This window comes from Citrus clementina, unplaced genomic scaffold, assembly GCF_000493195.1.
Source record: "Citrus clementina cultivar Clemenules unplaced genomic scaffold, Citrus_clementina_v1.0 scaffold_6, whole genome shotgun sequence".
Classification (NCBI taxonomy): Eukaryota; Viridiplantae; Streptophyta; class Magnoliopsida; order Sapindales; family Rutaceae; genus Citrus; species Citrus x clementina.
Window position 1 is genome coordinate 14,170,989 of NW_006262139.1, and position 17,009 is coordinate 14,187,997.

The 17,009-nt window shown below is 31.4% G+C and overlaps 2 protein-coding genes across 2 annotated transcripts; one reads left to right on the forward strand and one right to left on the reverse strand.

Annotated features, from left to right (window-relative positions):
- Positions 1 to 3,682: 3,682 nt before the first annotated feature.
- On the forward strand, positions 3,683 to 7,143 carry LOC18039233 (probable serine/threonine-protein kinase PBL11). Its single transcript, XM_006429028.2, has 6 exons — positions 3,683 to 4,089; positions 4,735 to 5,060; positions 5,430 to 5,565; positions 5,714 to 5,856; positions 5,972 to 6,095; positions 6,414 to 7,143. The coding sequence occupies exons 1-6, from the start codon at positions 4,038 to 4,040 to the stop codon at positions 6,827 to 6,829; spliced, it is 1,197 nt and encodes a 398-aa protein (XP_006429091.1). The 5' UTR covers positions 3,683 to 4,037; the 3' UTR covers positions 6,830 to 7,143.
- A 219-nt stretch (positions 7,144 to 7,362) lies between these two features.
- On the reverse strand, positions 7,363 to 9,583 carry LOC18039234 (trafficking protein particle complex subunit 4). Its single transcript, XM_024182220.1, has 3 exons — positions 9,374 to 9,583; positions 9,106 to 9,274; positions 7,363 to 7,756 (listed from the first exon to the last, which is right to left on the reverse strand). The coding sequence occupies exons 1-3, from the start codon at positions 9,431 to 9,433 to the stop codon at positions 7,560 to 7,562; spliced, it is 426 nt and encodes a 141-aa protein (XP_024037988.1). The 5' UTR covers positions 9,434 to 9,583; the 3' UTR covers positions 7,363 to 7,559.
- Positions 9,584 to 17,009: the final 7,426 nt, after the last annotated feature.

The window sequence follows — 17,009 nt, forward strand, 5'->3', positions numbered from 1 at the left end:
CAAACAATGATAATAAGAACATGTCAAACAACAAATCTTCTTTTGGGTCGATCTATTGTTCACATGTAAAACCGAATAATTATCACGTGTTTATTACCACAAGTACATATGTAATTCTACTCAACATGGACCTTCTTTTGGGCCGATCGATATTTACAAAAATTACATAAACAGAACCGTTTATATTCGAAAATAAATTAAGTTTCATAAAAGAGGTCACTTTGGCGAGATGTTGCTTCAATTAATTTATCTTAATATATATATATATATATATATATAACTACAAATATTTGAATTTAAAATTACACCAAAAAATACCAAAAATAAAAAATTTCAGCTCGAAGACTGGTCAATGGTTAATGTCAACAGTTAAAGGTTGACGGTTGACCAATCAACTGTTGAACTATTCAAGGCTAAACCAATTTGAGTCAACCTAAACCAACGGGAAATAAAAAATCCAAAACCCTAACTTTTTTTTTAAATTCTCCATTCTTCTAACCAAAGTCGTTGTGGCCTGATGGCCACTCCTTTGCTAGCCGAAAAGACAGCCACTTCATTTTTTTTTTCAACTTGATCTACCGCGGCCACTTGCTTGATGGCACGGTTGTTGGGTCGTGCCTTTCCTGAACGCCAACGGAGGCTGTCGTGCCACCGGTTATAATCCTTAAGAAAAAAATGATCTTTTTTTTCAATTTCTTGACGCTAACTTGATCAGGCCATCGCTTGCTTGACGACGTGGCCCAATAGCCATGCCTTACCCAGACGCCAATGGTGGTTAGGTTGTCGTAGGCTTGAATTCTTTAAAAAATCAATTTTTTTTAACTAATTCATCCTTTAAAAACAATCTTACTCTCTCTCAAATTCAATGATACTAAATTTTGAGAGTACCAAAAATTGAATCATTAATCAAAATAAATTCAATTCTCAATGATGCATCATGAAAAGGCTCTGACACCACTTATTAAAACAAGAAATCATTTTAGTAAAAACCATCTCCTATAATCCAGGAACATTCATGTTGCATCACCAAGAATAAAAAAAAATTATACAGAAGCGTACCTGAATTCATAACATTGAATTACTCTATAAATTCGTGTGGTAAGCCTTCTCAACGTTGGATTAAAGATCTAACAATGCTAGATTAAAAAATCAACATCAGTGGCATAAGCTCGTTACAATCCATTCTTGGAGATTAGAGGGATTCTATTCTTTATACCTGTAGATTTGTGACGATTTGTTTCCACATCAACCAACAAGGTATGACTTCAGTTTGATAAAATAAATTGTGTGATTGATTTAGAAAAATCAACATGAATAATTTAGGTTTATTTGTGAGCCAATATTTCAGTGTCAATTGCATATTTGTTCATGATAAATTGACAGTGGCAGTCAATTGCATATTTGTTCAAGATAAACTGATAGTAGTAGTCAATTGCTTCCATTATAGTTTCTTGTGTTGACTTCTTTTTACAACTTGAAAAGGATGCCCATGGAGATTAAAAGTAATGAAGAAAATTAGTTACGGTAAGGGTAAATTGGTAATAAGTGGGATTTATTTACAAAATAATATGATTTTTGTTAGAAAAATTATTAGCTAGCAACACTAAATAAAGAAGCAACACAGAACAAAGAATAAAATGAGAGAGTACTATATTATAGAGTGATTTTATTCATTTCAAGTGTGTACAAAACAAAGAGATAAACTCTTCTTTTATAGTTACATAATCACTCCATGAAATTAATGGAAACATTATAGATCATAATTCCTTGTAAGATATTGGGAGTTATAAAGAAGACAAAGATTACTAATGGTAGATAGTGGGGAGATTAAGAGATATATATTTTAAACATCCACATTTATTTTAATAAATTCTTAACAATTTTAAGAATTTTTGTGGAATTTTAAATGTGTAATTACTAATAGGGGGAAATCTCTCCGCCAAGTTTATTTTAACCCTTTTTATGTTTATATAATTCGTTTCATCCCACTAGTGTTTGTGATTTTAGCATTATGACCCTCATTGTTAGTCTCCTCAATTATATAGATTTTATATTATTGTCTATTTAAGTTTATGATCTTTCATTATTTCCCTATCGAACCAAAATCATGATTCAACAATCAATATGGACGTGGCTGTAGTTCTTAATTTAAATGATTAATTTATATAATTTTTAGATCCTCCATCAGCTGATTCTCCAAATGATTGGAATTGAAGGATGAATGTAACAATTTGTGCCCAACGTGGGAACCTAAAATTTTGCATAGTGGTTGCTTAGTGAGACATGGAGACGTGCCCAAATTTATGGTCAACTTTTTCTTTCTCTTCAAGGAAAAAAAAGGTCAAATTAGATAAAATTTATTTTGTTGCATGTCTTGGTCATTGATACATGCATTGTAACCTACCTATATTAGTATGATTATACATGACGACTACTTTTTCTTTGAGTCAGATTAAATTGAACTATTTTATGATCTTGTTAATTTAAATATATTTGGTCGTTTAATTCTATAATGAAAGAATGATGAATGCTGTTCTTATTGCATGGGTTGCATTCCCAGCCAATACCGGCATCATCATTGACCCCTGTCCTTGGAAATTTTAAAATATGCAATCACATCTTTTTTTTTAAATAATAAGTAAAATATTATTGAATATGGTAAAACTGTTGTATGGTGTAAAAAATATGGTACGGTATAACTGTTGTAATATAGGTGGATCTTTATTTTTTAGTCCCTACTATTTTTTAATTATATTACAGTCAGAAACTTATTGATATTTATAATTAAAAAAGTATTGATGTCAAGTTTAAATAGCATAATTAAAATTTCTACTTTGACAGGAATATCTATTTCACCACAAAAAGATAATTAGCTAATTAAATTGATAAAAAAATTAAAATTTAAATATTCATACTAGTCATAAAAGAGTTCTTACAAATTTTTTGTGCACTTTTATATATTAAAATAACTAAAATCATAATATAAATTTATTATAACCCAAATTGTTTTTTTTTTGGAATAATTCGCTTATAAGATTTTATTTTTAGTTTTTTTTTCCTATAAAGATCAGTGCCCTTCTTACAAAATAGTTGGAAGAAAAATCAAAGATATTCTGAATTTTAAAATTGAAATCATAGATCTCCAAAAAGTTTATAATGGATCCAACGGTAGATAGAGACTGCACATGCTAGAGCGGACCAATTTTTTGTCACGTTTTCTATTGTGACCAAAAAGGCGAGTAATCAATTTTGACTAATCATTGAGGGATCTAACTACACTAATAATTGTTCAAAATAGAATCCAACGGCCACGAATCACCGCAGCCAAAATCAAATAATCAATCAGATAATGGTAAGGATGTCATTACCCATTAATCACGTCACCAGTGACATAAATAAACTCTCTCATCAATCCAAAAATGAAATATTAGAGGAAATAATAACATCGTATCTCCAATTTCTTACATTTTCTCATGTTAAGGCATACGTTTTCCATTTGAATCAAATAGGTCCCCACCTCGGCACCTCAGCACCTCTGCAAAAATGGATTGTGGACTTTTTTATACAATTAATAACAATATATTTAATTTGGAAAAATATATAAATAAAAGGGGTCATATGTTATTAGCGCAACATTGGAAATTTAGAACCTGAATTGTTTTTTTTTTTCTTGTTAATGGTTGTTTGTTGGACTCAGAAAAGACAAGGAAGCTAAAAGGCCAGTCAACCGGCTTTGGTTGGCGAAGTCTAAAAAGGTTTTAACAAAAAGAGGGGAAAAGCAAACAAGTAATCAACAATAGCAAAGACCTTTTTTTTTTTTTTTAACTTCTCATTTGGGTGCTTCTTAATCCAGAATTGAACCCAAATCCCACCCTAAAAGTGAAAAAGATCACACCCAAAATCTATTTGTGATCATTTGTTGAGTTGGAGTTCTGGGTTCTGTTTGTTTCATTGAGGATAGAAAGAGAGAGTACAAAACAAAACCATAAAGGAAAAAAATTTCTTTAAATAAGATCTGGGTATTTTGTTTTGTCTGGATGGGAGCTTGCTGTAGCAACAGGATTAAGGCTGAGACTCCTTCTCATACTGGTAGTTTTCTAGTTTGTGTTGTTAGCTGTTTAGTTGATGATTGTTAAATAAATATGTTTTTTTTTTTTTTTGGTTAATTGTATTGATCTCGATTGCTGAAAGCTTCTATTTTGGGGACTGTTTCTATTGATTGAGATTAATACATACTTCTATAGTGATTGTTTTTGTAGATGGGGTTAATGGGTTTGTTTAAGAATGTTTTAATTTTCTGTAACGTCCTTTTGTGAGTCTATTGGGCTATTGTAATGAATTTTGTTTTTAGGTATTACAAGCCTTTTGTTTTCATTGGAATTGAAGTTTAATGCAGTGGAATTTTGTTTTTTGAGACTTTATTAGAAGATTTCCTGCAATATAATTGCTAGTCATTATTGTTGTAATGAGTTATTATTATTATTTTTGAGAGCAAAGTAAACCTTTCATTTAGGGCCAAAAAAGCCAATAATATACCTGTCTTAAGAACGGAAATACAATGTCAGAATAGGCTCAAATAAAATACTTAGGATTTTCTAAGCCTCGAGCCTTGTTCACTACAGATTTTTCCTTTATAACCGAAATGAAATGCAGTTCCACATTAGGTCGAATGATTTATGATGTTGAATTGCTTTTCTCTGGAAAAACTTAATCCTTGTGTCTGTTCTTTTGTAGATGTGAATTCAAAATATTCTAGCAGAGATGTAAAGAGTTTAAGCAGTTCCAGTGGTAAGGCCTCTTCATTTTCCCTGCCTCAAACACCACGGAGTGAGGGTGAGATCTTGCAGTCATCAAATATAAAGAATTTCAGCTACAGCGACCTTAAGACAGCTACCAGAAACTTCCGCCCTGATAGTGTTTTGGGAGAAGGCGGCTTTGGTTCTGTCTTCAAAGGATGGGTTGACGAGCATTCACTTACTTCTACAAGGCCTGGTACTGGCATGTTAATTGCTGTGAAGAGGCTTAACCAAGAAGGTTTCCAGGGTCACAAGGAATGGCTAGTAAGTTTTAAATCTGGCCCCTCTAATATCTTCACATTTATTTTCCATGACCGGCATCAACTTCTTATCCACAGTACTTCTTGCGTTAAAATTACACCAGAGTTTCACATCTCTTAGCAGATTAGGAGAACCTAGGATTTTATATGAAATGAGTTCTTATTATTAATTTTTCTAAGTTGCCTTTGCATGATACAGCATCTGCATGGTACAGCCTTTATAATCAACTATTCCAAGCGACATGACCATTATATTTTAGTGCGTTTTTTAGGAAATGGTGATGTTAACTTATAGAAGCCATTAATTGAACTGCTTCTAAGTACATCTCTTACAGCATGTTATTGATTCTCTATCATATTTTTTGAAATACAGACAGAAATTAACTATCTTGGGCAGTTGCATCATCCTAATCTTGTGAAGTTGGTTGGTTACTGTTTAGAGGATGATCACCGGCTTCTGGTTTATGAGTTCATGCCTCGAGGTAGCGTGGAAAATCATCTATTTAGGAGTAAGTTTCTTACATCCTATCTACACTGTAGCATTTTTAGCATTAATTTTTTTTTTTTTTTTGGTGGGAGAGGAAGCATATTCCAATAGTACTGCCTCTAATAATATTTTAAATTGTAATTGAAGCCTTGTTATTGATATTGGAACAGGGGGGTCATACTTCCAGCCTCTTTCTTGGAGCCTCCGGATGAAAATTGCCCTTGGTGCTGCAAATGGTCTGGCATTCCTTCACAGTGCTGAACCAAAAGTTATATATCGTGACTTCAAGGCTTCTAATATCCTGCTTGATTCGGTATGGCTTAGGCTGCACCTTTGAACGATGTTTTTAAATAGTTGAATTCCTTCAGATTTATGGTTAAGTTGCGCTTCTCTGTTCTGCTGCTGATTTGCTTGTCTATGTTTCCCAGAACTACAATGCAAAACTTTCTGATTTTGGATTGGCACGGGATGGACCAACTGGTGATAAGAGCCATGTATCTACTAGGGTCATGGGTACCTATGGATATGCTGCTCCCGAGTATTTAGCAACAGGTGCTGCTTACCTCTATTGTTTGTTCCACAAATCCTAGATTCCTATACCTGCTTCTTTTGCTGTTAGAATTAGTTTTAATGCCTTTTATCCTTATAAATGTTCTTTATTTGTTAATATTAACATTCTTTTCAGAACTGTCCAATATATGGTTGGATAATTAATCCACAACCAGCCTTCCTGGTAGATCAAAGATTGATTTTTCCTCATTTATCTCTGCTATGTTCTGAACTGCATTTAATCATCCTTTATTGTTGGAATATACTGAACGGAAATGTATAGATGTCCCTGCTCACTAATTTCATTTTCTTATTGACAAGGTCATCTGACCGCCAAGAGCGACATATACAGCTTTGGAGTTGTTCTTCTTGAAATATTGTCTGGCAGACGAGCTATAGACAAAAACCGGCCAACTGGAGAACACAATCTTGTGGAGTGGGCAAAACCTTACCTGACCAGCAAACGCAGAATATTTCGTGTTCTTGATCCCCGTCTAGAAGGCCAGTTCTCACTGCCTCAGGCACAAAAGGCAGCCAGCCTTGCACTTCAATGTCTATCTGTCGAACCCAAATTAAGGCCAGACATGGATGAAGTGGTAAAAGAGTTAGAACAGCTTCAGGAGTTGAGAAATATGCACAAACGTCCCCAAAAAGAACACCAGGCAAAAGGTCACGTTCATTTCAAGGGTCGAGCAACTACTTATCCAAGGCCTTCTGCTTCCCCACTACGTATTTAGAGGAAAGTAATTTGGTGCAGGATTCTTTTTTCTTTAAAAAAAAAAAAAGATTTCATGCCTGAAGGTGAAGAGTTCGTGACACGTGTTATACATATCTATGATTGAGCCGTGTACAGTTCTAGTTTAGGATAATCTATTTATGCAGTGAATGTTTTCTGGTCTAATTCAGGTTTTGAGCGTGCAAGAAAGCAGTCTAAGAGTAGTCCAAATATGTGTTACATTTGAAATCAGAGCGGAAATGTGTACAAGATTACGAGAAAATGTAATTGAGCTCAACAACATTACATGAAAATGTAATTGAGCTCATTTGAGTACCTTTTCTTTGTTTTTGGATTGATTATGCAACCATATGATTGTATATGTAGCAGTATTGGATGTATGGATCTCTGATACAATCAGAGTATTTTATTTCTCAATCTTGTTTTTAAACTTTATTTGTATATTTTTGGGTTTTTTTTCCCCCCAATGTATACGTGAGATGAATTTTCAATTGAACCCGATTCAGCTACTTAATTATAAAGTCATGGATCATCTGGTGGAAACAAAAACAAAAATATCTAACATCTTACATGATTTCTGCATCGATGACCAAACACCAGATTTTGTCAAAGATCAGTCAAATGTTCGTACACAAACTACAACCAATTAAGCTTCTACTGCACGAATGCAAAGAAACAAATCAAGATAGCATAACAAATACAATTTAGTATGATGTATGTTTCAGAGGAGTTTATCGCCCCAACATGGCAACACGATCCTTCTGTACTGCCTGTGATAGATTGATGTCAAATAGTTCACATCGTATAGGCATCTCCATCTCATAAAAGGGATTCTTCAATACATAATCCGTGTACAATTCATAGATATCTTTCAATAGAGATTCCATGTGCTGAGTCCCAGGTTCACACACTACAAAGAACTTTGTCCCTGCATGTTGAAATGAAAAACAAAGATGTTATAAATTAACCATTTGTAAGAGAAGAATGCCAGCATTACATCACAATAAAAACAGTTATGCTATAACTATCTCAACTCTCAATGATTAATCAAATGTTTGTAAACCTAGTGCGGCAATATTTGTAATCATGTCGGGTAAAATTTGAGTCGACCTGAACCGAATCTGTTTATTATCATATCAACAATTTAACATAGTTTTTAATTTTATTTTCTTTTAAAAATACTCATTCAACATATCATCCAAAATATTTATATTACAACCTCAAGCTCTAATCAATTTTGTTTAAAATATGACAAATTCAACATAGTTTCATTGGAGAAAAATACCACAAATAATTTGATTAATTAAATTGCTAATTGTGTCGTAAATGGGTCATTGTCTGGGAAATTCTAAACCCGAACCCAACATGATTATTAAACAGGTGATAAAAAACGGCCCTTTAATAATCATGTCAATTTTAACCAAACCAAACCCATTACTTTGTCTTGTGTTAGCAGGTCATGTCAAAACTTGCTCCCCCTACATTTACATCAATACTAAGAGTCTGCAAAGGTGAAAAGACACAAGAATCGACACCAAAAGAAAGGTCAGAACAACCCTTTTGAGGTGTGAGAGTACTTGCAAACATAAAACTAAGAAGCACATATCAAAAGCTTCTCCAGAAACCATTCCAATCGGTTTTATAATTCAATGAGTGCTATCTTAAGAGCGAATATCATGTGCGCTAAACCAAAAATAACTTCAAATGCTTTTTTATCAGAAACATCTTAGTCTATACCATCCAAATACTACAAAATATATATAAAGGATTCCAACTGTATGAAAGCATTTTACTTCCTAATGCACTCTACATTTAACCATGGGTATAACTTATACATTCCGAGAGTTCTTACCTCACATATCTGAAATGCAATAGGCCTATTTGATACGTACTTTTTTCTTTCTTTCTTTCTTTCCTTTCCTTTTTTAATTTACTTTTATAATTTTGAGTTCACTCCCTTTGCACAAGGTTGAGGTTAAAGTGATCCTAACAGTTGGTATGAATTCAAGTCTATCTAGGATTGTAGTTAAAAGGGAAATGTACATAAATGACGTTTGAAGCCAAAATTTCCCTTCACAAAACAAATGGCAATGCGAGAGTACATTTTACCAATCACGATTGTTCTTCAAATTGCATTCTCTTCCTAAATTTCCCTTTCATAATTTCCATTCAAATTCTCTTGTAAATAGAATTAGCTCTACAATGCAAGAAAGCCCATCTATTCAAAAAAAAAAAAAAAGAGCAGCATTTAAGCAATTAATGAAAGGGAAAAAATACCAGTGAGAGATTGGAAGCAATGGAGATCAAAAGTGTCAGCTTCAAGGAGTTCGATGCCAGAACAGCCTGTGGTTGGCGATAACTGTTGAGAGATCACGTGCATCGAATGCCATAAACTCGCCACTCTCAAGCTGTCATTCGTATCCATTCGCCCAGCAGATCCATAATCCTTATTTTTTCAGAAAAAAAAAATATATTTTTTTTTTCAATAAAAGTACTCTTGATTTTCTATAAGTGAAGCTGATAAAAGAGAGAAAAGAGATGGTACCTTATAGAAAATCAAGCCGCCGGATTTGTTGATGATGTAAAGGCTATAAATTGCTGCCATCGGAAAACGCTTTTTTTCTGAATCTATTAACTTGGAAGCAAGAAGAACAAGAAGAAGAGAGTCAAAAGGTCTTTGTAATTTTTTCTTTATTAACAAATTATTCCCTGTGGATTGGAACAATAACAAGTAAATTTACAGCTTTATTAATTTCCTTTAATTCATCCCTGCTAATGATATGGACTACGGTGCTATGGTGAATGGATTATTTTTCTTAAAGTTAAAAACTTATTTGGTGATGGTTAATTTAAAAGTTTTTTATGTTTTCTAATTTTATTTTACTAGACAAAAATACTCACAATATTTAAGCACAAATGATTAAAAGAAGTGATTTTGGATTAGGAATAGTATAGTTACAATAGTTTGTACAAATTATTTTTGTATAAACATATCTAACATTATATAATTAATTGAATGAAAATATAAAAGAATTAGTTGAATGAAATGAAATAATTAGTTAGATTAGGAATAGTATAGTTGCAATAATTTGTACAAATTATTTTTGTATAAACAGATCTAACATTATATAATTAGTTGAATAAAAATATAAAAAAAATTAAAAAAATAATGTGAGCCATTAATTAAACCACTCATGTAATGCCACGTCTTTGTATAAAATGGTTTGTATAAAGGCTTTTGCTACCTTACATGCAACGTAAGATATAACCTTTCACAAGGCTGGTAGGTCCAAGTGGAACCCACACTATGTAAGGTAGCAGATCCCTTGTATAAAATCATTATTCTTTTTGGGCATAACATAAAAGAAAAGCATATGCAATTAACACATAAATAGGGATGTCAATAAATCGGGTTGGGCTCATGGTTGTCCAAGCCTTAGGCTGATCCTATAACCGAAATGAAGGGCTTGATCCCTTAAAAAATCCAACTCTTAGTTTGAAGGGTTAGGCCAAGCGCGGCCCTCATCAAGTTAGGGTTGGACCATTCTTTTTTATTCTTTTAATTATTGTTTTAAAATGAGACTCCTATTCTTGATTCTTTGTTAATAATACTTTCTATTTTTATGTTAAATTTGGTTGTAAGGAATTTAATACATTATTTAGCTTTAACAACAATGCAACATTTTATAACAATTTAACCAAATTACAAAGAAGGAAATAAATCAATTATAAAATAATTTGGGAAATTTATAAAAGTAACCCAAAAACTTTTGTTATTTTCACAATTAACCCTTTAAATTTTTTTCTATCAACATTAGCCAAACACAAAGTTTTCTCCCCAAATTATCTTTATTTACAAACTAAAGTAACTTTCCTTCTCCCCTTTTATCAAACCAAACGCAGCTTTACACTCTTGAATCAACGCCGACGATGGCAAAAGGCAAAGGCAAACGCCGACGGCGAACGGTAAAAGTGAACTCCAATCATAATCCATCGGGATCCAACACCAATCTGCATCACTAAGTGGTAAGAGTTATTTTCTAAACTTACGGAGAGTTTTAGTGCGATTGAATCTTGGTGCGACATGCACATGTCGCACTAAATTCATGCGACAGTCTATCGGTCACATCAAAAGGCAGATTCATTATAACTGACTCTTTATTGGTTTGATAGTGCGCAATTAAATTTTTTTTTAATAATTTCAGGCTTAATGGATTCAGTTGTTTGATAGTTTGATAGTGCGACAGGTGCATGTTCATTGCAACTGACTCTTTATTAGTTTGATAGTGCGCAATTAATTTTTTTTTATAATTTCAGGCTTAATGGATTCAGTTGTGCTTGAATTGTGTTATGATAGTTTGTGGAAGACGTTAAAATATGGCCGTATGGAGTATGTGAATGTTTTTTTTTTGTTAGGAAAAATATTGTGCAAAATTACACCACTAAACGGAAAGCTTCAGCACTTCAAGAAATGCTCAAATATGTCTTTCTTGAACAGATACAGCTGCTGTTTTGTTAATTTTCGCTCGATGGCTTTTACGACCGTAGAAAAGTTACATATGCTCGAAATTCGCCCCGGAAAGTGATCGACATAAGCTAACTTCATCCTGCCCAATTTGTTTCTTTATACTTTTGATTTCACCATGTATCTATAATATTTTTAACATTATTAGATTACATTTATAATAAAATAATAGAAAAATTAATTTCACGTTAAAAAAAAAATAAAAACTGTAATTTGGTGCGACAGACAGCCTGCCGTAGAAGGTAGATCAGACGCCGATGATGGGTGGAGCCGTCGCTGCCGACTATGGGTGTTCTTGGCTCTAGGAGAGATTACGTGAAAGAGAGAGTCTTGGGGGAGAGAGTGAGAGGGGTATTTTGGTCTGAAAATTTTATTTTTGGCTAATGTTGATAGAAATTAGTTTATGGGGTTAAAATGGAAAAATCATAAAATTTTGTGGTTATTTATGTAAATTGCCCAAATAATTTTAATATGAAGTAGAGACAAATATACATAAGACGCGCGTGAATTGTCTGTGACTCTGTGTAATGTGTTTAAGTGTTGTGTTTTTATTTTTTAAATTAAAAATTAATTTAAGGGTCAATCGTTGCGTCAAGACTTTTGGGTAGAACTAACATTGATCAAAACATAATTGGGCCTTGATACCTTGAAACCTAACCCGGCCTTGGACCCTGGAATTCAGGCCGAAGTCTGAAATTTTTGGGTTAACTCGATCAGACCAAGGCCGGGTCAAATTTTTTATGAGGCCTTTTTGCTTTTAGCATCTTGAACTTTAAAAAAAAAAAAAAGAGCAACTTGAACTTAAAGAAAAAAAAAACTTAAAATTCAATCAATCTTTAACTATATCTTGAATTAAATCAACATGATCATAAGAAATTTAAAGAAGAAATAATTAAGAAGATATCTTTCTTAAGAAATTTAAAGAAGAAATAATTAAGAAGATATCTTTCTACTTGCTTTATAAATATTATTTCAAGAAACTATTTTTTTAATTTTAAAATTGAGCCAATAAATGTAATAATTTTCTTTGTAGAGAAGAGTGCAAAAAAAAAATTATTGTCAATTACATCCTTTTAAGAAACTATAAAGATAAAGAAGTTAATTTTTTTCCTTAGAAAAATTAATAATTAATTAATTAATATTTAGACGATATTATTAATTATACCTCTTTAACATTAAGATTATCAAATATAGAATTCCTATAAAAAATCTAAATTATAGGATGGTTATTAATTAGAGAAATATCTAGAAAATAGATTTTTCTATTATATATGGCTTAAAAAAAATTAATTCGAATATTATTGGGAAAATAACCAAAAAAAATTGAATCTTTCTAAAATATAGAACCCTAGATGACCTCCTAAATTTAGTTTATACTTAAAATCAACCGTACACACAAGTGACTTGTCAATCAACTCACTTTTTTTTTTAATACTGTTATACATGACTGTTATTGATATTACATCAGATATTACAATTAATATTTACAAACAGATTATATAATTGGGACATTCGTCATGGCATGTACTCCTCTAAAGCGAGACCCAGATTCTTTAAACTCTCTCTAATATTCGCGGGGTATCCACTTCACTCACATTTCGTGAGGAATAGACTGGTTCCACTCAATTATTTGATAATCGAGGGAGAACTAAAACTAACTATCATAATGCTTTTATGGAAGCTTGAACCCTTACTCTCAATATTGCAAGTGCAAGGGTTCTCCTACTGGATCAAAGGCCCATTGGTGTCAATCAACCCACTTAAACATTGGGATTGTGAAAGGCATAGGATATCTAAGATGTCAAAAGTAAATGATAAGTTGTAGTCTCCACAAGTGTATTTTTCACAAACACAAAGTTATAGAGCACATCAATTTAACTTTCTTCATACATAAAGTAAAACAAAAAGAGTTATTATTATTTGACTATTTTAGAAATTATAAAATATCAAATAATTATAAAAAATATTAGTGTATATTATTTTGCTACTATATCTTTGTAAAATGCTTCATTTTACTAATGTTTAACACTATGCCCTTACTTTAAAAATTAATTAAATTTTTAATAAAATAAAAGTCTAAGAAAAAAAAATCAAAGCCAGCTGAAGAATATGTGTGATTAATTATCTTTCTTCTGTGCTAAATTGCTAATCTTGCTCTCATCAAAATATCAAATTGAAACCGTTATTAAAGCTTGAAGATAGCAAATTGAAATTGCCATCAAAGCTTGAAGATTAATATGCTTTTTATCAATCTCAGTTTCTATTTTGTCAGAATCCTTTAAACTCGTAATAATAAAACCATCATTCCATAACCAAATCAAAATAATCAATTGAAAAACAAATCTAAAAAAAATAATATGTAAAACACACTTCCAAATTTATCTTGTATCCCTAGAGATAAATTATAAACAAAAATAAAGAAATTCCACACCCACGACTATCATGTAAATTCCTCCAATTCTTCTTTGAGATGACACTCATCAATGTCATGCATGGCTTGTATGCATTAAAAAATTTTAAGAAGAAGATGATGACACTGGATATTTAGGACTCACGTAATCCCTTTTTTTTTCCTTGTTTTTTAACCAATAATAACTGTACTGCCCTTGTAATTTTAAAGTACATACAATTATATCTTGGTTTTGAATGTAAGGATACTTTTACCCCTATAATGTTAGCATGACATCAATGTTGGATTATTTGTTTTGTGTTAATAAAAACATTGTAAAATAAAAGGTTTTTCAAAGATACAGTAGTCATTTGATATTTTATAATTTTTGAAATAGTTAATAGATAATAATCCAAACAAAAATGATTTGTTCTTTCACATTCTCATAGAAAATGTGAACCAAGTTTTATTAATTTTTGTTCCCATAAAATAGAAAATGACTCAAACGCATATTAGAATTCAATGCCGAGCTTTACTTTTGCCAAACAAATAATCAATACTAAGATTTATTTTGTGCTTTTATTTTTTTTTATTTCTCTTACCGAATAACTATTAATTCAGTACTCATCTAAATACTAAATCATTTTCCTTAAGACACACTTGACTTGAGTATAGTTAGGGATGGCAATAGGGAGGCGAGTTGAGGGAAGGGGACCGACATCTCGGTATCTATCCCCGATATCCCGCATATGTTCCTATTCCTTCCCCATCCATGTTAGAATTACCTGAGGGGATGGAATGGGGTCTCCAAATAATAACAAAGGGTCCCGAGAATCCTAGATCACCAAGTAGTTGATACGTTTTTTTAGTTTCTTAACTTAAATGAGAACGATCATGAATGGGTCTTATTTCATTCTACTCCATCAAACTTTGGGTATATATAATATTTAAATAATGCTTTTTAAAAAATTCAAATAATGTGATTTTTTATATAATATTGACGTGAATGTTATCCGTGAGCAATGATACATTGATACCTCTTGGTCACTAACTAAGGCATGAAAAACACTGCGAGCTAGGCTACTTTGCCCCTAATGACGCGATGTGCCACTAAGATATGATGAGATAAAGACAAGGTAGTTCTGGCTGCAGCGAAAATAATTTAGAAATGATAAGTGAGACCACGAGAGAGTGGCTTAGAGCTTGATTTGTGGATTATAAGTTTGCGAGGTTGTGGACTTTAGGCAGTGGTTAAGTTTAAATTACATTAAAGTCTTTATATTAACTAATATTTATCTTATTTGTATAAATATTTTGATATTGTTATTTACCTAAGTATCTAATATTTTACAATTTAAATTTTATTATTTATTCCATAATAATTCTACAAAAATAAAAATAAAATAAAAAATTAAAATGGGGAAAAGGGAAGATAGGGCAGTAATGGGGATTCCAACTTATTCTCATTCATTCCCTGAATAAGAAATTAGATAAAAAAATAGTGTTTTCCCTCCCTCAAATAAGAGATTAAATATAAAATTATCTATATACCCTTCTCAAATGAGATAGGGTTATTATCATTTCACTACTTCAAAAATTAATAAATATCAAATGACTACAAGAAGTATTGTCCCCTATGACTTTCCTATTATATTTTTACAAAAAAAATATCATTTTACTACTTTTCTGTTACAACCGTTAGTTGACTAACAAAATACCAATTTTACCCTTCATGATTAAAAAAAATACTTGAAGCTTATTTACAAAATCAGTTCTTTCACATTTATTGGATCATCCAAGTTTTATTTCCAACGTTAGGATATAGATATGGAATAATTTATAAGATAAATTTGTAATCAATATATCATAATTCTAGCAAAAAGAATTATGTTGGTATTTTGTATCTATTTTTATAAATGGATTACAAATTCGTCTTATTAATGATTCCATTTTTATATTTTAATGTTGGAAATGAAACTTAGATGATCGAATAAATGTTGAAGAGCTGATTTTGTAAATAAGCTTCAAGTATTTTTTTTTTTAATCATAAAAGGTAAAATCGGTATTTTGTTAGTCAACTAACTGGTCAACTAACGGTTGTAACAGAAAAGTAGTAAAATGATATTTTTTATAAAAATGTAGTAGGAAAATGATAGAAGACAATACTTCTTGTAATCATTTGATATTTGTCAATTTTTAAAGTAATAAAATGATAATAACCCAATGAAAAAAATCCCTCAAGACCCCATCCCCATAGGATTTTGCCTTCCCTAATTGTGGTATTCTATGTTCTATACACAAAATTGAGACTAGTGTTAAACTTGAAGACGTATTGGTTACCTTAGCATGGGCTACTATAAGGATGAAAATGATAATTACCTTAAGGCCATGTTTGCTTCCAGGTAGAGGAGTGAGGAGAGGAAAAGAATTTGATTTTTTTTTTCCACTTTCCACTGTTTGGTTGGATCAAAGTTTGAAGGAATTGAATTTCCATTAAAATTCAATTTTCATCAAATTGAAGAACTTGTATTCCGCATCAATGGGTAAGGATTTCAAATTCCTCATCTATTGGATTATTAAATTTCAATATTATCCTCTACATAAAATTAATTTTAAATAAGTTAAAGTGCAAATAATTTATATTTATTTTCTTAAATTAATAGGATAAACTTATTTGAAAAAAGAAAAAGTAGTAAAGTGATCGTCGGACAGTCACCGGAGACTCGTCGGAGTTACACCGGAGACGCGCTTCACCCAAAATCGGTACCAATGGAATCCTCATGAGCCGATCTACAACTCCATGAAATTAGAAATGCTAATACACGTTGTTATTTACCTCAAATCGTGTTTACATGTTTGGAAAATTTTTAACTCTCATATTTTCGACCATATACTGTATTTTCTGCAAGATAACACTTCCCATGAGTAAATCGTCCATTTTCGATCATTATTATGTATTTAATGCAATAAAATAAATGGCGGTCAATGCCGGCGGCGATCAACTGTTGTGGAGGACCTGATGCTGTAATTTAAAAATAAATAAAATTCTCTATTTAACTGGGTAATTTCAATAGCTAATATATTATTATTTTCAATAATTATAAATATTTAAAAACTACCTTAAATATATAACTAGTTATTGCAATGTTACTTATTTTGATTATAAAATAATAATGAATTAATTAAAAATATAATATAAAATTAAAGGTTTTGTTATTAATTTATTTTCTAAATTAAATTAATTCATAGTTTAATTATTTTTTATTT

What these genes read in the sequence shown, in the direction of transcription:
- LOC18039233 (XM_006429028.2), top strand. Translation starts at nt 4,038, where the DNA reads ATGGGAGCTTGCTGTAGCAACAGGATTAAGGCTGAGACTCCTTCTCAT. An exon ending in TGAGACTCCTTCTCATACTG is followed by an intron (nt 4,090 to 4,734) that starts GTAGTTTTCTAG and finishes GTTCTTTTGTAG; the next exon opens with ATGTGAATTCAAAATATTCT. An exon ending in TCCCGAGTATTTAGCAACAG is followed by an intron (nt 6,096 to 6,413) that starts GTGCTGCTTACC and finishes CTTATTGACAAG; the next exon opens with GTCATCTGACCGCCAAGAGC.
- LOC18039234 (XM_024182220.1), bottom strand. Translation starts at nt 9,433, where the DNA reads ATGGCAGCAATTTATAGCCTTTACATCATCAACAAATCCGGCGGCTTG. An exon ending in GCGGCTTGATTTTCTATAAG is followed by an intron (nt 9,275 to 9,373) that starts GTACCATCTCTT and finishes TGAAAAAATAAG; the next exon opens with GATTATGGATCTGCTGGGCG. An exon ending in TTGCTTCCAATCTCTCACTG is followed by an intron (nt 7,757 to 9,105) that starts GTATTTTTTCCC and finishes TTCAACATGCAG; the next exon opens with GGACAAAGTTCTTTGTAGTG.